Genomic DNA, 22,346 nt, shown 5'->3' on the forward strand with positions numbered 1-22,346 from the left:
GATGTGGTGCTGAGAAGAATGTATATTCTGTTGACTTGGGGTGGAGAGTGCTATAGATGTCTATTAGGTCCGCTTGGTGCAGATATGAGTTCAATTCCTGGATATCCTTGTTAACTTTCTGTCTCGTTGATCTGTCTAATGTTGACAGTGGAGTGTTGAAGTCTCCCATTATTATTGTATGGGAGTCTAAGTCTCTTTGTAAGTCTCTAAGGACTTGCTTTATGAATCTGGGTGCTCCTGTATTGGGTGCATATATATTTAGGATAGTTAGCTCTTCCTGTTGAATTGATCCCTTTACCATTATGTAATGGCCTTCTTTGTCTCTTTTGATCTTTGATGGTTTAAAGTCTGTTTTATCAGAGACTGGGATTGCAACCCCTGCTTTTTTTTGTTCTCCATTTGCTTGGTAGATCTTCCTCCATCCCTTTATTTTGAGCCTATGTATGTCTCTACATGTGAGATGGGTCTCCTGAATACAGCAGACTGATGGGTCTTGACTCTTTATCCAGTTTGCCAGTCTGTGTCTTTTAATTGGAACATTTAGTCCATTTACATTTAAGGTTAATATTGTTATGTGTGAACTTGATCCTGTCATTATGATATTAACTGGTTATTTTGCTCATTAGTTGATGCAGTTTCTTCCTAGCCTCGATGGTCTTTACATTTTGGCATGTTTTTGCAATGGCTGGTACAGGTTGTTCCTTTCCATGTTTAGGGCTTCCTTCAGGGTCTCTTGTAAGGCAGGCCTGGTGGTGACAAAATCTCTAAGCATTTGCTTATCTGTAAAGAATTTTATTTCTCCTTCACTGATGAAACTTAGTTTGGCTGGATATGAAATTCTGGGTTTAAAATTCCTTTCTTTAAGAACGTTGAATATTGGCCCCCACTCTCTTCTGGCTTGTAGAGTTTCTGCCAAGAGATCTGCTGTCAGTCTGATGGGCTTCCCTTTGTGGGTAACCCGACCTTTCTCTCTGGCTGCCCTTAAGATTTTTTCCTTCATTTCAACTTTGGTGAACCTGGCAATTATGTGTCTTGGAGTTGCTCTTCTCAAGGAGTATCTTTGTGGTGTTCTCTGTATTTCCTGAATTTGAATGTTGGCCTGCCCTGCTAGGTTGGGGAAGTTCTCCTGGATGATATCCTGAAGAGTGTTTTCCAATTTGGTTCCATTTTCCCCCTCATTTTCAGGCACCCCAATCAGACGTAGATTTGGTCTTTATACATAATCCCATACTTCTTGCAGGCTTTGTCCATTTCTTTTTCTTCTTTTTTCTTTTGGTTTCTCTTCTCGCTTCATTTCATTCATTTGATCGTCAATCGCTGATACTCTTTCTTCCAGGTGATCGAGTCGGTTGCTGAAGCTTGTGCATTTGTCACGTATTTCTCGTGTCATGGTTTTCACCTCTGTCATTTCATTCATGACCTTCTCTGCATTAATTAGTCTAGCTGTCAATTCTTCCACTCTTTTTTCAAGATTTTTAGTTTCTTTGCGCTGGGTACGTAATTCCTCCTTTAGCTCTGAGAGGTTTGATGGACTGAAGCCTTCTTCTCTGATCTCGTCAAAGTCATTCTCTGACCAACTTTGCTCCGTTGCTGGCGATGGGCTGTGCTCCTTTGCAGGGGGAGATGCGCTCTTATTTTTTGAATTTCCAGCTTTTCTGCCCTGCTTTTTCCCCGTCTTTGTGGTTTTATCTGTCTCTGGTCTTTGTTGATGGTGACGTACTGCTGGGGTTTTGGTATAGGTGTCCTTCCTGTTTGATAGGTTTCCTTCTGACAGTCAGGACCCTCAGCTATAGGTCTGTTGGAGATTGCTTGAGGTCCACTCCAGACCCTGTTTGCCTGGGTATCAGCAGCAGAGGTTGCAGAAGATAGAATATTGCTGAACAGCGAGTGCACCTATCTGATTCTTGCTTTGGAAGCTTCCTCTCAGGGGTGTACTCCACCCTGTGAGGTGTGGGGTGTCAGACTGCCCCTAGTGGGGGATGTCTCCCAGTTAGGCTACTCAGGGGTCAGGGACCCACTTGAGCAGGCAGCCTGCCCCTTCTCAGATCTCAGCCTCCGTGTTGGGAGATCCACTGCTTTCTTCAAAGCTGTCAGACAGAGTCGTTCGCATGTGCACAGGCCTCTGCTGCTTCCCCTGTTATTTTTTAGTTGTGTCCTGTCCCCAGAGGTGGAGTCTACAGAGACAGGCAGGTTTCCTTGAGCTGCTGTGAGCTCCACCCAGTTCGAGCTTCCCAGCGGCTTTGTTTACCTACTTAAGCCTCAGCGATGGCGGGCGCCCCTCCCCCAGCCTCACTGCTGCCTTGCGGTTAGATTGCTGCAGACTGCTGTGTCAGCAAGGAGGGAGGCTCCGTGGGCGTGGGACCCTCCCGGCCAGGTGTGGGGTATATTCTCCTGGTGTGCCGGTGTGCTTACCGCGCAGTATTGGGGTGGGAGTTACCCGATTTTCCAGGTGTTGTGTGTCTCAGTTCCCCTGGCTAGGAAAAGGGACTCCCTTCCCCCTTGCACTTCCCAGGTGAGGCGATGCCTCGCCCTGCTTCAGCTCTCGCTGGTCAGGCTGCAGCAGCTGACCAGCACCAATTGTCCGGCACTCCCAAGTGAGAGGACCCCAGTACCTCAGTTGAAAATGCAGAAATCACCGGTCTTCTGTGTCGCTCACGCTGGGAGATGGAGACTGGAGCTGTTCCTATTCGGCCATCTTGCTCCGCCCCTCGGCAGTTTTCTTCTTAACTCCTTCTCTTATTTTTGAATTCATGAATTATTGAATTCAAGATTTTCCCCAGATTCTGGAACCTTATTTATTTATCCAGTCATCCAAGCCCTTTCAGGGGCCTCACACAAGATACTTATAGTTCCATGGAGATGTATTCATATCTGTACATGTTATAACAGAAAACACATCTGCACAAGGCACATAAGATAGCCTATGGAATTTTAAAGGCAGTGTTCAGTTGCTTTTGACTATAGCAATGTAACCCAAAGTGTATTCTGAGGAAGCCTGTACTAAACACTGAGCTGCAAATGATTTGCCAAATAAAAATAAAATGGAGTGGGGAGAAAGGTATGATCAAATAATACTCTGAAGTAGGATTAAAGCAGTGATTCTCAACCAGGTACCGTCATGCCCCCTGGGGGACATTTGGCAGTATCTAGAGACATTTTTGGTTGCCACATGTGGGCAGATGGAGTCAGCAGGGCACATCTAGTGAGTAGAGGCCAGATATGTTGCTCAACATTCTATAATGCCCCAATAACAGGGTAATTGCATTGTCAACTCCCAGAATTGTCAAGGTTTCCCAAGCTTATTTGACCTTGGAATCTGGAATGCCTGATGTATCACAGCTTGAACATTTTGCTGAAGTCACTTTGGAAAGGCTACCTAGAGTAGTGGGGATTAGGAAAGGGAAATTGAAAAGCCAGTGAAATTTCATAGATTTTTAGAATCTAAGAGCTGGGAGGGACCTGGTAGGCAACCCTAATTCCTTCCTATTACGGAGAAGGAAACAGGCCCAGAGAGCTGACAGTGCTGAAAGCCACGCAGATGAGAGAGTAGGACAGAGGTTAAGAACATAAGCTGGAAGTATACTGAGTTCAAATTCTGGCTCTGTTCCTACTAGCTGTGAGTTGTGCCTGAGTTGACTGATTAGGCTAATTTGTGGAAAAGAGAAAGTACTAATACCTATGAATAGTGAGTGAGTTAATACATGTAGAGCACACAGCGCAAAAGCTCAATAGATACTAGGTATTATCAAAAGCCAGCCTGGACTTGTGCCCAGCCTGGATTCCAGCCCAGCATCCCTGAGTCTGATGTTCTTTCCAGTGTACCTGGATGGGCACAGGAAGAGGTGAGGAGCAGCAGAGGCACAAAAGTGGGAATATGCAGGCTATGTCTAGAATGTGAGGAATCCTGGTTTGACTTGTTTGAACAGGGAAACAATATTGACAAAGCAAGGCAAGGCCCAGTTGTGGAGGGTTGTGACAGATGGGCAGAGTCAAGAGCCCATCTCTGCCACCGCCTAGCTGCATGATCCTGGGTGACTTACTGAACCTTTCCTCCTGGTCTGTCTCCTTATCTACAAATGAGAAGAGTATAGTACCTTCCTTAGAAGTGTGAGCATTAAATGCAATAATGTATGCAAAGCTTGAGGACCAAGAAGTGGTAGCAAATGTCATTATTGTTGTTACTGTTACTATTGAGGTCTCCAAGACATGTGCTTCTGTTGGTGAACCTGACACACCCCCAGTGACTAGGACTGGGCTATCAGGATTCTCACCAAGACTGCTTCCTCACAAAGGGAGCAAAGCTCTTCTTGTCTCCCCCTTAGTTCTCTCCCCTCTCCTCTCAATATCTCTATTTTCTGATAGCTAATTGGAAACCTTGCAGGTCAGCAGATTCTCTAGTGCCTTGCCAAGCCAAGGGTCTCCAGGAGAAGTGCTAGTGTTGATTTGTCTCAAGTTCTATCACTCAGGCACCAGATACTGTTGTACTACATGTTCAACAAATTTTGCATATCTCTGATATTGGAGGGGGCATGAGAAGTAAATTTTATGGAACGCACACTGGTGTTCCATTTACCTTCCACTAGTCAGTTCCATAGCACCATGATTTCCCTCTGATGATAACACAGTAAAATCTCACTTATTCACAACTGTAACCACACTTGTGTGATTGCTGAACATGTATCCCCTCCTCTATCCTGTGAGCTCACTAAGAGTAGTGCTGGATCTGTCTTGTTCATTATTGTATCTTTAGCATTTGGTACAGGGCCTGGCACATAGCCATCCCACACATAAAAAGTATTTTATTTGTGGACTCTAACTAATATACTGTATTGTACATGTGTGTGTGCCTGTGCATACAAGACACTTAACTTATAAATGAATGCTCAGCAAGGTCTCGTACATGGCATCCTGATTAAGAACAAAGATTTTGAAGTCAGACAGACCTGAGTTCAAAATGCAGCTCTATCTCTGTGTGTCCCTGGACTAGTTATAAAACCTCTCTGTGCCTTAATTATCCATATATATAAAATGAGAAATCAGAATTCCTACTTTATAGGCTATTTTAACGACTAAATGAAATAAAACATGTAAAGCACAGGGTCTGCAGTATTATAAGCTTCCCATCAACAGTAATTATTAATACTATTAAATGCTATTACCCACAGAATGAAAATAATTCCTGGAGTTGCTATTAAAACTTGAATATACATAGATGTGTCATGAACTACAAAGTGCTATGCCAGTATATTATCTGTACCTTGCCCTCTGTGTGCTACCTAAAGCCAGCACTCCACAAATAAATAGTGGTAGGTTGATTGAAGAATTGTCATCTTTCATTTCACATCCATCTTGTGAAGGTGTCATTTTGAGGCTTTACAGTGTTGCTACACTGGCCTCCCAACATGCCAAGTATTTGGGAAACAGATTCCTATGTATAACATTAAAAGGCACCATAAATATATACAATTTTGTTGTCGATTTAAACATTTTAAAATAGATTTGAGTTTAAAGAAGAGAAAATGTAAACATTCCTTATGTCTTTTAAATAGTCCACAGGTTCTGTACTCCTCGGTCCCAAATTCTCAAGAGTCTTCATGAAAAAGATATGACTGGCCAGCACAGAAGAGTGCATGCTGAAAATGAAAATAGTGATGGCATGTATTGAGGACCTACTATGTACCAAGCTTATATGCTAAGCAATGTGGCTCCTCATTTTGCAGCTGGGAAAACTAAAGCTGGAGTACTAAATAAAATGATCACAGCTAGTAACTGACAGATGCAGGAATTGATGACTCCAGAGCACCATTTGCTAAGCCCATCCACTTTACTGCCCCTGGGTCAGGTGTTTTACTTGGAATTTCCAAGCTCCCAGTACTAATGAGATGGCTATTAGTTGAAACTAATGTGAAAATTTTCTTCCCATCTAGTTCTCAACTATGAAGATACCAATCAGAATCCTGGGGCCTTCACTAATGCTCAGCTGAAGCCCAAAAGATGAGGGCACAGACTAAGACATTGGGTCAGAGGCTGTAATGACCCATGTTTTTCTGTTTCAATGATTTTTTTTTTTAATTTGCAATTTCAATTCGATTGATCAGGGTTTTTGTTGCTATTCTCTTCAATCGTTCTGTGAAAATTAACATTTTGGCTTAGTTCACAGTTTAATTCAGCAAGGTTTGAAATGTAATTTATTATATACTTGGGCTTTTTATACAGAATTCATTACTGACTATGTGAGTGCATTGACCAGGCAGGAAAGAAGTAGTCTTGGAAGATGAGTTAACTCAGCAACCTGCAGGCCATTGTTTGTTTCAGCCTGAAATTGTGATATAAACCCTTGTTGGGTTTAACCATACACAATTGCCATCTTTGTAGGTCAAAAATAATTGAATGTCAGCAACTGCATATGTTTCAACTTAATACTATACATGCTAAGCACCCAGAAGGCAAAGAATCTGTTAATTTATCTGGCTTTGGCTCCAGTGAAGCAACAAGTATTCACTGAACATTTGTGAGCAAGACTCTGAGAATGAAGATAAGACCAAAATCCTGTTCTCAAGAAGCTTATGTCCTAGTTGAAGAGATAAAACAAACTCATGAATTGTTAAAATAATAATGTGAAAAATGACAGTTTCATCGTAAGAGAGTACCTGAGCAAATACTAAATAAATGGGCAGACCAAGTATGATAGGGCTTCAGAGAAAAGAAAAGATCATTTGGGGTGAAATAATATGTAGTAGATGAGGTATATGAATCAAAGAGTATTTGGATCAATGAAGAAGGAATCAGGCAATGAATAGAAGTGGGAAACATGGAGATATACTCTATACATCCAACTTAAAATCGAGGTAGAAAGAAGAATTAGAGGCAGTTTATGATGGGCTCCGATAACATACTGAGAAGCCATGCCTTCTTCCTGTAAATGGAAATCAGCTGAAGCTATTAAGAGAGATAATAAGAGGCTGGATATCAGAGCAAATAGACAATTCACACAGAAGACATTGTGGGTTCAATGTACACTATTCGGCTAATGGTTACACTAGAAGCCAAGACTTCACCACTATGCAATATATCCATGTAACGAAACCACATTTGTACCCATTAAATTTATACAAATTTGGAAATATTGTTAATTTTAAAAAGACATCATAGCTACAGTTTACATACAAGGAGACCTAAGGCACAGAGAAGTATCTTGGCTAAGGTCACACAACAAATAAATGACAGGCTGACCTTAGACCCAAGGCGGTCCAGCAAGAAAGCACCACCTTTTTTCTTTCTTTCTTTTGTGAAGACAGGATCTCGATCTGTTACCCAGGCTAGGGTGCAGTGGCCCAATAGTAGCTCACTGCAGCTTCCTTGGTTCAAGCAATCCTTCTTGCCTCATCCACCCAAGTAGCTGGGACTACAGGCATGCCCTACCATGCCTGGCTCATTGTTTATAGCAATGGGGTCTTCCTATATTATCCAGGCTGGTCTTGAAATCTTGGGTTTAAGTGATCTTCCTGCCTAGGCCTCCCAAAGTGCTGAATATAGGCATAAGCTAACACACTTGGCCAAAGTCCCACTGTTAAATACCATGAGCCAACAAGAGAGATCAAAACATAAGGCCAGACAAAAACTTGTATATGAATAATCATAGCACTGTTATTCCTAGCAGCTAAAAAGTGGAAACAACTGAAATGCTCATCAACTGATAAATGGATAAACAAAATGTGGCATATTCATACAATGGAATACTATTCGGCCATAGGAAGAACGAAGAACTGATACATGCTACGACACGGATGAACCTTGAAAATTTTATGCCAAGTAAAATGAGCCAGTCAGTCCTAAATGACCATATATTCTATGAATCCATTTGTGTGAAATTTCCAGAATGAGAATCAGAAAGCAGATTGGTGTTTACCTAGGACTATAGGAGCAGGCAATGGAAAGTAACTGCTAATGCATATGGAGTTTTTGGGGGGAAGTAAAGAACATAGTCTAAATTTAGATTATAGCAATGATTTTGTGATTATACTAAAAACCACTGAACGTTACACTTTACAGTTTGTGGTATGTGGATTTTATCTCACTAAAAGCTGTAAAAAAATTTTTTTTAAGTATCTAAGATGACTCCAGGTTTTATGCAGTGACACCCAGATACCAAGGGAAACAGAAAAAGAGTTAGGTACATAGATCTGTCAGTGCCAGATCTATGAACGGGACAGGTCCCATGCCAGTCCTTCCGTGAGAATTAAAATCCAGAAACTAATGACAGCTTTTTCCGCTACCAGAGAGATGACAGTTCTCTATTAGCAACTTACATTCTGCAGATATCGGCCCTACTTAAGGAAGACTGTCAGTTACACTGTTAGCTTCCTAGCCAGTCCAAACATGTTAGAGTCCGTTGGTAAGGATTGCTAAATTTGTCTTGTTTTGCTTTTGTTCTGCAGTTTTTGAAGAGCCGGAAGATCCAAGCAACAGATCATTTTTCTCTGAAATTATCTCTTCAATTTCGGATGTGAAGTTCAGCCACAGTGGGAGGTATATCATGACCAGGGACTATTTAACTGTTAAAGTCTGGGATCTCAACATGGAAAACCGCCCCATCGAGACTTACCAGGTATAGAACCCCAGGCACCCATAGGTATATGGAACATTCCCTCCATGAGCTTTTAAGTCAACCCCTGCTTCCAAAGGTTTACAATGCAGAAAACTGGAAGGCAGTGCATGGTGATACATTCAGTAAAATGGTACAGGCTATAATTAAGATAAAGGTGCATGTGGAGAGGCTAGAATTCAATGTAATTGATATGGACTGAGTACTTCATGTGGAATGGATACTATAGAGGTAAACAAATGGTCCTGCTCTCATGCAGCTTACCATCTGGCAGAAAAGTCAGATGATGAACAAGGAATGGAGTGTGCATCTCTGCAAGAGATCTCAGCTAGGTGTGAAAGGTTTTCCCAAAGAAGTGACCCTTAAACTGAGTCTTAACTGCCATGAACTAGTCAGGAAATGCATGCTCTTAAACTAGTGTGTTCACATGGATGCAGGGAGGGGAACATCATACACCGGGGCCTGTCAAGGGGTGGGGAGCTAGGGGAGGGATAGCATTAGGAGAAATACCTAATGTAGATGACGGGTTGATGGGTGCAGCAAACCACCATGGCACATGTATAACAAACCTGCATGTTCTGCACATGTATCTCAGAACTTAAAGTATAATAATTAAAAACATAGTATGTTCAAAGGCCTGGTGTTGAGAGAAATGAGGTGTGTTCAGGGTGCTTATACCTTGAATATGAATCACAAAGGCAGAAAGATGAGCCTGGAGATAGAGGTAAGGGGCCAATCACTAGGCCCTGGTAATGTACAGTAGGCTATTTTGCCTGTGGACTGGGTACAATGGAGGACCATTAAAGTTTTACACCAGGAAATGACATAGTGAGTTTTAGTTTTTACAGTGTGTTTCACTTTGCAGTTTGCCAAACAGACAATTTAGATAAGAGGAGATGATGGCAATTTGGTCTGGTAATGGTAGTGTGCAGATGGAAGGATGGGTAAGATGAAGAGTCAGTGAGGTTTGCCTACTGATCAAATGTGCAGGGAGAGGAATCGAAAAGACTGGAAGTTTTGAACTTAAGTGTTATGTAGATGGTGTAAATGCAAGGAAACAAAGGGAAAGGCATTTTTTAGGGTGGTGTTGTTGAAAAAGGAAGACCAGACTTTGAAGTAGAGGACTTAAAGAAGCAAAATCCAGGCAAGAGTATAATGAAAGCAAAGATCAAGTGGTGTGGGGATAAACTAACCCTATTTTAAGCTATTTGGGGTTAGATAAAAAGAAGTGGGGGGATTCTATATAGAAGGATTTGACTTACAGTTTTTCCTTGAGATATAATGTACATATCATAATAATCGGCCTTTCAAAGCACACAATTCAATGATCCTAGTTTACTCACAAACCACCACTATCTAATTCCAGATCATTTTCATCATTGACATTTTTAAATGAATATTCTGGTTGCGCTGGGGAGAAGAAACTGTGGGAGGGACATTGGAAGAGACAGGGGATAGTTATAACATTCTGGCAAGGGGAAAATAGTAGCTTAGATGAGTGTATTAGCAAGAAGGTAGCCAGATTCTTCATATATTTCCAAGGTAAAAGCAATAGGGTTTGAGGATGAATTTGATGTGGGATGTAACAGGAAAAGAAAGAAGCACCAAGGATTACTCCAAAATTTTTGTCCTGAACAATTAGAAAAGTAGAGTTGCCAATTTATTTAGATGAGAAAATCAAGAGTTTGGTTTTGGCTCTGTTAAACCAGTTTAACATCCAAACAGACACAGCAAGTAGACAGCTCAATGTGAGTCTGGATATATTTAGCTTCAAGATATAAACCTGACACTCACAAGTATGTAGAGGGTATTTAAAGCCATAGGACTGGATGAGATCTTCTAGGCAATTAGTATAATTAAAGAAGAGGTCAGAAAATAAGACCTAGTTGAGAACAGGAAGAGGATTTGGCAAGAGAGATTTGGGGAAACTAGCCAGTGAGATGAGAGGAGTGACTAGGAAGCCAAGTGGAGAAAATGTCTTAAGGAAAAGGAAGTCATCGACTGCCAAATGCTTTGCTGAATCAAGTACAGAAGACTACGAACTTGGATTTAGTAAGTGGAGATTATCAGTAACCTGAATGACAGAGGAACAGTAGTAGAGCAGTGTGAATAAATGTCCAATTGGAGTGAGTTTAAGAAACTGAAGATGGGAACATAATGAGAACAGACAACTGTTTCAATAAGTTTACTCTGAAGGAGAACAGAGAAATGGAAGGGTAGCTGAAAAGGGATTCTGGCTGAAGGAAGTTATTACAGCATGTTTTCTGCTGATAGGAATAAGCCACTAGAGAGAGAGACCATTAGAGAGAGAGACCACTGAAAGAACAAAGCCCTTGAGGCAAGCCAGTGGGGGATGCAGTCCATTGCAGAATTGGCTGTAGACAGTAAGGTGCATAGACAATTCATCTGTCAAAGGAATGAGAGCAGTTTTCATATATAGATGAAGTAGGTTTGTGAATTTTATGATGAGAACATGTAGGTGTTTTCTTTAGTAAAATAAGTAGTAAGGTCATTAGCTGAATGGGAAGGAAGAAAAGGGGTAAAGCACTCATCTAAGAAAGAGAAATGTTGTAGGGTGGTAGGGTTGCTCAGGGATCCACTTGAAATTTATATAATTGATTTAAAGGAAGATTAACCTGTATGATTATATGTTTCTTCCCAGCCACATTCACCTGCTTGATACAGGTAAAGAAAGGGTAGAAAGTAAGATTTAACCAGTGATGGAGTTGTGCCAAATGAGTACAATGGAAAGAGAGAGCAAGAAAGGCGAGCTTGTTGAATATATATGCTAAAGGATTGATTGTAATGATGTACTGCTGAATTGAAGGTGGGCAAAAGGGGAAATAATGAATTTTAAGAATTGATAGAATCAAGATACTAGAAGGAGTGAACTAAAAAGACTGGAGGTAACAACAGCAACAGGGATAGCAATGACAGGTACAGGGATAGCAATGACAAGGTTCATAATATGACCAAGGAAGCAAAGGACAAAACACATTGAATATGATGAGACTGAGTAAGAGAGAGACTAGAGGGCTCGAATAACTAAAAATAGTGACAGGAATAGTAATGGAAGAGAGACAGAGATGCAAACTTGCTTCAAGGAATGAGGATTAGGGACTCAGAACTTTTGATGGCTGAAAGAAGGACAGGTAGCAGGAGGCTTAGTTTGATGGCATGACTTCAAAGGAGTTAAGGACTTTAAATAGGAATAGTTGTCTGGAGCAACAAGGAGCCTATCTACCCAACATTGGCATATGGAGTGAGAGCAAAACTCTAGCTACCACTTGAGTGTCTTCAGAGGAGATCCAACTTCCAGTCAGAGGAAGAAGAAGGAAAGGTTCAGAGAGGAGGTTGAAGACTTTGATGACTCTGTTCCAGCAAGTGCTAGAGAAAGGTTTGGGAGCCAGAATTCACAGCCATATATGTAGTGGAGATAGCTTTGTTTCCCCTGTGGTCCATCATACTCCCCTATTATTTAGTGTTCCTGTCTCCTGAATCCTACCTTGACTTTAGGGATTGGCTCCACATCACTTACTCCCAAGTTTTCATTTGCAGCCCTTCATCTTTAGCCCAGGACTAGAGTCACCACAGTGTCCTCTTCCAGCTGCATAAGACAAACCGTATAGTATTCGAATCCTTAATGCAAAAGAAAGAGCAGTGGGAACTAGGACCTGAGTGTGGCTGCTGGGGAGCCTTAACTAGGAAGAGTAGATTTAGGACAAAGCTAGTTTTGGAGCACGGCCACCTAACTTTTACATGAAGTAATTTAAAGATGGTAAACAAGCTCTGATTCAGTGAGCCTCCAGAACACCATGATGTGTTGTGAGGTCCAGTGGGAAAGAATTTAGTGATCAGTCAATAATGCCTGCCCTGGGCAAGGAGACAGGTAATGCTACTATTATACGTTTTCATACATGCATTCACAGATCTCAATCACATTTCCATGAATAAAAGCCTGCAGACTTAAGTATGATTAGCTATTTTCAAGTTTTCACATAGAACGAGGGCTGGCAGACTGCAACTTGTGTTCCTAACCAGCCCCCTATTTGTCTTTGTAGGTAAATTTTATTAAGACACGGCCATGTACAGTCACTTACATATGTTCTATGGCTGCTTCCATGTGCAATGGCAGAGTTGAGTAGCTGTCACAGAGACCATACGGCCCACAGAGCTTAAAATATTTACTATCCAACCCTTTGGAGAAAAAGTTTGTCAACACTTGAAATATAAGAATGGACCGACAGAGGTGGCTCTTTGTTTGCCTCATAGCAGTCCACTAACTATATGACACTGGACTCCCACAAGTAATGAGAAACACTGTACTGGGACACTCAGTCTAGTGTCAAAAATCCCATGCACAAATTAATAGGATCATAGAAAAGTCATACTAGGAACATGAAGAAAGAACATTAAATAGGATGAGTTTTGAGTTCTCTCTTGCTCCATGCTCTAGAGGTTGCTCATGTGTACATCTTACCTTATTCTTTCCTCTGGTAGAAAAAAGTCCCTCTGGTTTGCCTAAGAAGACTTCTTTCTATGCAACAAAACATACACACAGCATACTTCACAGTAGACATTCTTTTTCTTTAAATGTTGTCCATTGGAGGCAGGCAGGAGCTACCCAGACTTTAGGTGTGGTGGAGGAGAAATAATGGTTCAGACTAGATTTTCCCTTGAGTCTATCCCAACTTCTGTCTTTCAAGAATTATTTACAGAGTTCTCAGCAATGTCATTCCTGCTAATGGGCGTGACTTCCAAAGCACATGTTTTGACACTTACAGAAACACCGCAAGTGAGTAAATAAGACAAAATGCCAAAGGTAAATGGTGACAGATGAAGAAAGGTTCATCACAAAGCGGGCATATGGAACTAGACCTTAAAAATCTTGCCACTGCCAGGTTTATAAACCTTTACTGCTGTGCTCCCTAGGGAAGGTGAGTGAGTAGTTTATAGCAGCGATGCCTCTGTTAGGGCAGGATACAGCCTCACCCTTGCAGCCCCCAAATGCACCTAACAATGCCAACAGCACTGCCATAGGGGTATTCCCTTGTCACCAAAGCACTGAAGCTGTTACCCTGACAAGGCCTGGAACTGTTTGAGAGTGAGAGAGTAAAGGTAGGGGAAAATTAATTTGCAGAGTTAGAAATAACTTCCTCTGTCCAAATAACTCAGAGCTTTTCAAATACCCAAAACATCTAATGGAACGTAGGATGAGCCTGACCTCGTTCCTTTGCCCAAGACTAAGCACACAACTGAGCCTGAAGCTCAGCGTCCAGCAGAACTGTTGGAGTCAAAGGAAGAGAAAGAGCCACAGTTGCAGGAAAAAAGAGATTGAATCATCACTCTTAACTTAAAGTTAAACACCAATACCCTTGGTAGCCTCCCTCTGCTTTCACCTAGTTCTATCTCCTTCTCTCTCAGCCTCACTTGAGTTCATTATCACAGCTCCTGTCAAGGACTGAGGACCCACCAGAGCAAGCTGGAGGCAGGTTGCTAGTGCAGCTCAGAGTATGCACTCCAGAACCTGATACCACTCAGTTCCCTCCCCTTCTGTCACTTTCTTTTCTTTGTGATCTTGGACAAATGATGTCATATCTCTGTGCTTCATGCTCCGTTAGAGTAAAGAGAATGAAAGTGCCTACATCATAAGATGGCTTTAGATATGAAATGAGGTTTTGACAGATAAAGCACCTGGCTAATAATGACAAGCCAGCATTTTGGGTATGCCCGTTATTATTGCCACTCTGTGCTAGTGGGTTCAGGAAGGATTACCTTCGAAACACTGAACCCAGGCTACTATTTTCTGAACCTTATTCATCTATTTGGCATCTACATCTGAGTTGCTGAATGTAGATGGAGAAAAATAGTCAACTAGGCTTAATCAGCCTTATTTGACATACATGTCCAACAACGTCAGGTGTCCCTGCTGCCTTCCAGAAATCTGACACTGTTTGCCAACCATTTCTCTCTCCTGCTCACTATCAGTTGATTTCCAGTGAAAGCAGTAGCATGGTTAAGAGAAACCAGGAAAGAATCTCCACATACTCCAGGATGGCACCTTTTACCTCAGAGTCTACTTGACAGCTCCACATGTAGACATCTCTAAACCATTGTACCCAAAAGTGAACATGGTACCCGCTTCCTTCCACTTGCTCAGGAGAAAGATCAGGGAGTCATCTTTGACTCCTGTTTTTCTCTCCACACCTCACAGTTGACCCAAGTCCTATCTGCTCTTTCTCTAAACAGAAGGAGAATCTGACCAAGTCCCTATCACTGCTCATGCTCTGGTCCAAGCCAACACCTATCACTCAGGTTTTAACTGGTCTCCCTGCCTTTGTCTTTGCACCCTTAGGATCCATTGCAACACAGCAGATTCAGCAATCCTTTCTGTGAAGTCTCTTCTTCCTCAGAATAAAGGGCCTATGTAAACTGATCATCCTCTCCCCCAGCTGCTTACTCACCACTCCCCAACCACACTCCCTCCAGGATTCCTGCCTCTAGGCCTTTGTGTTTGCTGTTTCCTATGCTTGGAGAGCCTTCTCCTCACCCCAAACCCAGACATCACTGTGGCTCATTCATCTCCTGCAGGCTTCTGCTCCAATGCTGCCTCCTCCAGTGAAGCCCTGACTACTTGCCCTGTATAAAAGAATACACCCCCGACAAGATTTCCCAGACTCTTTTTCCATACACTTTTGTTCTATGATTTTATCACCATCTAAATGTCTTATTTATTTACTTGGTTATATAGTCTCTCACGTAACACTGGGTGGAAAGCACCACAAGGATATTTGGCTCACTGCTGCATCTCAAATGCGTAGCAGGTATTCAGTAAATATTTGTTGAATAAAAGACTGGATGAATGGTGACCTCTAATGCCTGTGAGCAAATCAGCTTAGAAAATGAGAATCTACCACTTCTTTAGTCTTACTGGATGCCACTGTCTATACAAGCAAGCTTAATTAATCCATATCAGCTGCATGAGAAACTCATCAACCCATCCTAATGTCCTACAGCTAGAAAGGGCCAAGCCTAGGTTCAGATCCAGGGCCAGCTGATTCAAGGAGCATGTACAATGAAAGATTTAACAGCTCACATCAGAAGAGGAGGGGTTTGCAGAAATAATTACTGTTTAAAATAATAACTGACCTTCTCAATATGTTTCTTTTCCAGGTTCATGACTACCTCCGCAGCAAGCTGTGTTCCCTCTATGAAAATGACTGCATTTTTGATAAATTTGAGTGTGTGTGGAATGGGTCAGACAGGTAAGAAAGGCTCTGTGGCTGAAGAACCTTCCAAAGGTTGTCTTGAAGAGGCTCGGGCAATTTATCCTAAGTAGAGTACAGCCAAAGGGAGGTCAAAATTGGGCTCCAAAACCTGGCTGAAATGCATAATGTCAGGCCTGGAAAGAAGAGAAGGATATAGTAAGGCCTTTGAATCCTGTTTCTGAACTAGCACAGATAACACCTTAATGTTAATGAGAAAGTCCTATCTTTTTCACACAAGACACCTCCAGCACTAGGTCAACATGCCTAAATGAAGATCACTTATCCACCAGCAAATTCCAGCCTGAAAAGTTCAGATTACTGCCAAGTGGGCTTTCTAGATCAAAAATTATCCCTTGAAGCTGCTAGTGGAGACCTGGCCAATGGCCCTGGTGGTTCATTAACTGAATTCTAATCGACCTCATTTATCACATTCCCTCAAAGTGATTTATTACTATTTTAAGGCCTTGGATTTGAACAGTACTTCATAATACCTCCCAATAGTTCATTTTTAGTTTGACAGATAACAAATGATTCTTTGACTTCCATGAGAACTAAGTGCAAGCTACCAGGGGTTGATTTCATTCCTTGATGAAGGTGGCACCAATTATAGTGTTTGAAAGCATGGAAATTCTATTATGGCAGGACATTCAGACGTTCAAGCTTTCAGTGAATACGAACCATCTCTCTCACACTCAACCTGTTTCTTGACTTTCTTTTCCACTGATCCAAAATGAATCCCCTCCTTAGCAGGCTTGGAAGGAGTCCCCACATGGCAAAGGACCCAAGTCACACTGACCAGTTGGTATAGGACAGAGAGCAAAGCAACTGTGACATATGAACAAAATCCCCCATGGGGAAAAGAAGCCAGCCCTCTCATTTTATTCTTTATTTATAGGTATTGATTTATTCATATATTATTATTTACATATCTGTTATTATTGCTCAAATTTTTCCTCTATCTTAGCCTTGATTCAAAAACCACACTTATTAGGCACCTACTATATACCAAACACATTCATACACATCATTTTATTTAATCCCAACCACAGTCTAACAAGATTGTTTCCATCATTCTCATTTTACAGTTAAGGAAATTGAGGCTTAGCAAGATAAATTAATCTGCCAACCTCATAAAGTAGTAAGTAGTGAAGACAAAAGTAACAAGTGTAGAGTCTGAATCCTAAGATCAACACTCTTTCTATAACATCACAACTGGGAAATTTAATTTCTCTTTCAAATAAGGTTGATAGTTCTTTTGTTTTTTTGTTTTTTTTTTTTTTACATAATATCTCTTACTTGTTTAAAAATGAGTCGGGTCATGGGAGGGAAGCGAACGTCAAAGCACAGGAAGCAGTGAGGCCAACCGGCTGAATACTTGTGCCCCAGAGTCAACCATATGTGGGTTTGAGGGTGGACTTTACTACCTACTAGCAATGTGACACTAAGCAAATTACTTACTTCTCTGTAAAACCCTTTTATGGGATAATAGAAGTTGAAACGAGATCATGGAGGCAAAGCCCTCAGTGCCCTGCCTGACAGGGTAATAACAGTCCACTCAAGGACACAGACACAGTTCACAGCATCAGTTTGATGGGCTAGAGTAACAAAATCTAACCTTTGCTTAATTTACCTGGTACAGCTGATGACATGACCAAAAACACATCCCCCTTGCTGTGGCCCAATCTTGTCAGCTTTTTCCTTCACCTCTCTACACATCCCAAATCATTTGAGAAACAGATGAGAGTTCCTGCTCTTCCATCTTAAGGAGCCAGTCAGAGCTCCACCCAGAAGTGAGTGGGAGCCAGCCCCTCCAGGGGAACTGCCGTGTGATGGCACTTGGGGTACTTGCAGATGCCCTGGCCCAAGGAATCTCTCTCTCCCCACCTCAGCTTGTCACCATGTCTGAAATGTCACCATTAAACATTGAGTACCTTGGCTCTGGAAGACATTGGGTGTTCGCCACTCTCCTGATCGATTGCAGCTATGCCTACGAGGGGATAACTCTTGTATAAATGTGGAAGCCATCTGTCCATTAAATGTGGAAATAAAAACCATATAAAATCTTTTTATTTCTCCATCCCAGATTCTTTTAAAATTTGAATTTTCTTTTTTTTTTTTTTTTTTTTTTTGAGGTGGAGTTTCGCTCTGTCGCCCAGGCTGGAGTGCTGTGGCATGATCTAGGCTCACTGCAAGCTCCGCCTCCCGGGTTCACGCCATTCTCCTGCCTCAGCCTCCTGAGTAGCTGGGACTACAGGCGCCCGCCACCACACCCGGCTAATTTTTTGTATTTTTAGTAGAGATGGGGTTTCACCGTGTTAGCCAGGATGGTCTCGATCTCCTGACCTCGTGATCCGCCCACCTCAGCCTCCCAAAGTGCCGGGATTACAAGCGTGAGCCACCGCGCCCGGCCTGAATTTTCTTACTTGTTTCCCAGATAAGACCATGATGACATCCATTTTGTAGATACGTTTTCTAAAAAGGCCGAATTCAGAGCTAGTTCTAGGCAAGGGAAATGACACGCCCCGGGTTCATGCACGATGCCACCAGCATCTCTCCCCCAACCGCACTGATGCCATAAAGCCTTAGAGGTCAGACGTCCAGGAGCCCCCTTGACAGTGGCCAAGCCTTAAACATGTACAACTGCGTATTTTTTTCAAAAGCGTGTCTACTTCAACAAATCTCATTCTAGTCTCACATTCCTGACGGGAGGTAGGTAGGATGGGATCATTAAAACCACTGGACACCTTTACTGAGCCAAAGAACCAAAAGGAATCTACCAAGCAAAAGCAAATTACAAGGAGAGTTCTCACCATCCCTCATTTCCAAACCCAGCCAAAAAGCTCACTGCATTCAGTGATTCAAAAAAAAAAAAAAGCCAACAATCGCACGGCAGAGCCTGTTCTCATTTTTTGGTTTTTGTTTTTAGTAAAACCTATGGTGTCATAAGCTGCTCATAACATGGTATCATTTGCTCTAGAAAGACGACACCGTGAAGATATGTCATTGCCTTTCTCCGTAACACTCGGTCACTCCCTTTCCTATCTTGCAGTGTCATCATGACGGGCTCCTACAACAACTTCTTTAGGATGTTCGACAGAAACACCAAGCGTGATGTGACCCTTGAGGCTTCGAGGGAAAACAGCAAGCCCCGGGCTATCCTCAAACCCAGAAAAGTGTGTGTGGGGGGCAAGCGGAGAAAAGACGAGATCAGTGTCGACAGTCTGGACTTTAGCAAAAAGATCTTGCATACAGCTTGGCATCCTTCAGAAAATATTATAGCAGTGGCGGCTACAAATAACCTATATATATTCCAGGACAAGGTTAACTAGGTGGACAAGTTATTACTTAATAATCTCACATGCTGAATACTAGTCAAACAAGTTTTTAAATGTTTCTTTGGGTCTTCATTTGATGCATTGACTTTAATTTCCCTATGCAGGAAATGATTGGAATAGAATTAAAAGGAGTCCAACATTCCCAGCTCCCCAGTTCTAAGAAACTTTTGTCAAACCCAATAGGTTTGGGACACTTCTGTTTAGAATTGAAAGCTGCCAGCTAACAGTAATTCTTCCATAGTTGACTTGAACTTCTGATGCTTTTATTGCCCAGTTTTCTCTGGTGGGTCCAGTGTTTTGTTCCTAGGTGTCTGCTGCGATAAAATGAGGTTGTCTGTAGTATTTAAGGAGAAAAGAGATAAGTTTTTTTTAATTAAGCAATTCCATTTGATTGAAAAAAAAACAACAAAAAATAAACACCGTTTACTCTTAGACAAATTCTTCTTGTTTTGTGAAAAACCAGAACTAGTCAGTATCTCCTGCCCCTCCACCATGTTTTTTTCTATTTTCCATTTTCCTTTGAACAATTTCGTTTAAGCCAGAGATTTATTGCATGACGCTGAGAAGAGGATGCAGAATGACGAGGAAAGGGCACATCAACCCTGCTATGCTCTTTTTTTGTAAGCTCCATAGAAACAGCCTGAGAATTTGGCTAGGAAACTTGAATGCTTCAGGGGACAGAAAGAGAGCACTTTTGACACAGTGCTTCCCAGAGTGAGCTTGGCAGGGCCAGGCGGGGCCAAATTCCATCTGCTGCCTTGTTACTCTTGCTTTTTGTGCTCTTAAATGGCTCCATATAATCCTCTACTTACATGTTCCTTGGCTTTTTTCTCTTCAACCTTTTCCAGCTTATTTATTCCATTGACTTCTAAAGGCCGAGTCCTGGTTGCTTATTATCTGGTATTCTAAATGAAGCAGTTGGAAGCAGTGCCACCACCCCTGAGTCCCTGAGAAAGGCTGGTCTGTTCTTTTTGGGTGTTTCTCCTAAGCAGCTCCCTCCCCTCCTCCTGGTTTTGGTAACCAAAAGTAACAATCCATCAACCTCCATTGTACCTAGAACAAAAATAGCCAATAAAAATGCTGATTTGTAAAGTCCAGTCAGGCACTTCTAACTCACCCCAAGCTCGCCATCTGGAAAAACAGACCAGAAGGCTGTCTTCTACAGAAATGAACTGTGGAGAAATCAAGCAGCTGTGACATGAAGTGAATGAAGTCCACTTGAAGCTGTGGAAGATGGTTCATCCTTTTCCCCAGTTGAGGATCCAGATTTATAACTGCTAGAAAGCCATTTCCAGAAGGTTCTATGTGGCATACCCCTGGGAAAGGCACTAAATACATGCAAAGGATTTATAAACTTAGAGAAGAGAGTAGATGGGTGGAGTCCAGAAAGCCAAGTCTGGGTTAATATCTCTACATCTGCCTCGATGACTCATTTCTCCTAACTTTCATTTAGTGCAGGGTAAATGGTTTGAGAGGAGAGGTTTTCATTGAAAGGGAAATTTTCTTTCAGTTTACAGATGTATTAGAAGTCCTGACTTTCAAGTGTAATTTGCTTTGGAGGAGGAAAAAAAAAAAGTGAAGGAATCATATTGTCTCAATTCTAAGCTACTATCCATTTACTAATAGCTTTTTGGCAAGGAAATAACTGTCACCTTCGGTAAAAACAGTTTTGTAAGATGCAGCCCAATTTCAGGAACATTAAAATGTGAAAAAGTACATCTCAGAATTGAGGGAGCATGGGAAAAAAGACGAGACTTTCTCAGTATTACTCATTTTTCCTGCAAGGAAAGTCTCTCCTTAGGCATCTCAAGTAAAGTGGCTAAGGTGGAAACTCTCTGGGCAAGATTTCTGGCCTGACTGGGACAGTGTTCTTGGAAGAGAAATGAGAGAGTCAGAAACTTCTGCCAGTCATAGAGAATGATGATACTGCAGAAGGCCACTGGGTTATTGGCCTTTTACCACCAACTTTCCTTATGGCCTTTTCTCCACTTCTCCAGACTCAGTTCCTCTGTCTGTACCGGATCGGGAGTTGGGACCAATCATTGTATCTCAAACTTAAGAATCAACCCACATTTGTACTATTATTCATGTAACTTTTTTTTAAGTCGCCTTTTCTTAAAAGCAAGACTTAGCCTCTTCCAAAGAAATAATATGCATGAAATTTCAACTGTGATATGCTAGGTTTTTTCCCTAACATTAATCACATAATTATCAATATAACAAACATGCACCCACATACAACCTGAAATCATTTTGTGAACCACCAGGAGCATGTGTATCAAACTTTGGGACCCCGAGTAACTGATATGACAGAGCATTTATGCCTTCAGGGGCATCAAAGATGATAGAGTCAGCAGGGCCGTCCAGAACACACACAGGAATAATTTTTTGTCATGCTTTAAGGAGTTCATAGGCCCCTTGGCAGTTTATCTGTGAATTCCAGATAAAAGCCCCTACACTAGTCCAACACCCTTAGCACATAGATGTACAAACTGAGACCCAGAGTAGGATGAGTTTCCAGGGAAGAAAGAGCAGAGGGCAGACATCCTCTCTTCCATCCCCTGCAAAGGATGCATTAGAGCAAACGCCCAAGACTCCTGGACAGGAACAGGAGGGGAAAGCCCTAGAGATTAGGCCTCAGGGGGCAATAGCCACCACGATGTTTCACAAATTACCTGTTCCTTACCAGGTACTAAACTAGGTATTTTATATGTGTGATCTTTCAGCCCCAGTACTGGCAATACTTCGTAGTTAGTGGCACATAGAAGTCAGTCTGTTTTTCAGCTGACACTAAAAACTACTTGAAGCCTGATTTGCTACCTTGCAACAGTTGGTTCGATTCTAAGGGCCCTGTACTACTTTACCCTGCAAGGCCTGCTGCTTGGTAAGAGCCATCAGATTACAACTGGAGGGTGTCCATTGAATTAAGGAAAATGGAAGCCACGCCATCCTTGGCTTTTACCAAAACCATCCTTGTGCAACATTCAGTTCGTGACATTAAAAACAAGTAATGCAAAAAGCTAAACTTTGGTAGACATTCATGCTCTTCTGTCAGGAGGAGGAAGATTAGTTAGAAAAAACAAAAAAGGAAGACATTAGCCAGCATCAAGTAGTGGGATATACATAGGCAGATGGGCA

The 22,346-nt window shown here is 41.9% G+C and overlaps 1 protein-coding gene across 3 annotated transcripts in view; it reads left to right on the plus strand.

Moving 5' to 3' along the window:
* The window catches only part of PPP2R2B (protein phosphatase 2 regulatory subunit Bbeta), a 304,107-nt gene extending 282,732 nt beyond the window's left edge, over window positions 1-21,375 (plus strand). For all 3 annotated transcript variants that reach the window (XM_023226909.2, XM_023226908.2, XM_023226910.2), the window contains 3 exons: window positions 8,439-8,608; window positions 15,779-15,870; window positions 18,923-21,375. In XM_023226909.2, coding sequence (XP_023082677.2) covers window positions 8,439-8,608; window positions 15,779-15,870; window positions 18,923-19,202 — 542 coding nt within the window. In that variant the 3' untranslated portion in view covers window positions 19,203-21,375. The remainder of the gene's footprint in view (window positions 1-8,438; window positions 8,609-15,778; window positions 15,871-18,922) is intronic.
* The last annotated feature ends 971 nt before the right edge of the window (window positions 21,376-22,346 follow it).

The sequence above is a fragment of the Piliocolobus tephrosceles genome, chromosome 4 (assembly GCF_002776525.5).
Source record: "Piliocolobus tephrosceles isolate RC106 chromosome 4, ASM277652v3, whole genome shotgun sequence".
In the NCBI taxonomy this organism is placed as follows: Eukaryota; Metazoa; Chordata; class Mammalia; order Primates; family Cercopithecidae; genus Piliocolobus; species Piliocolobus tephrosceles.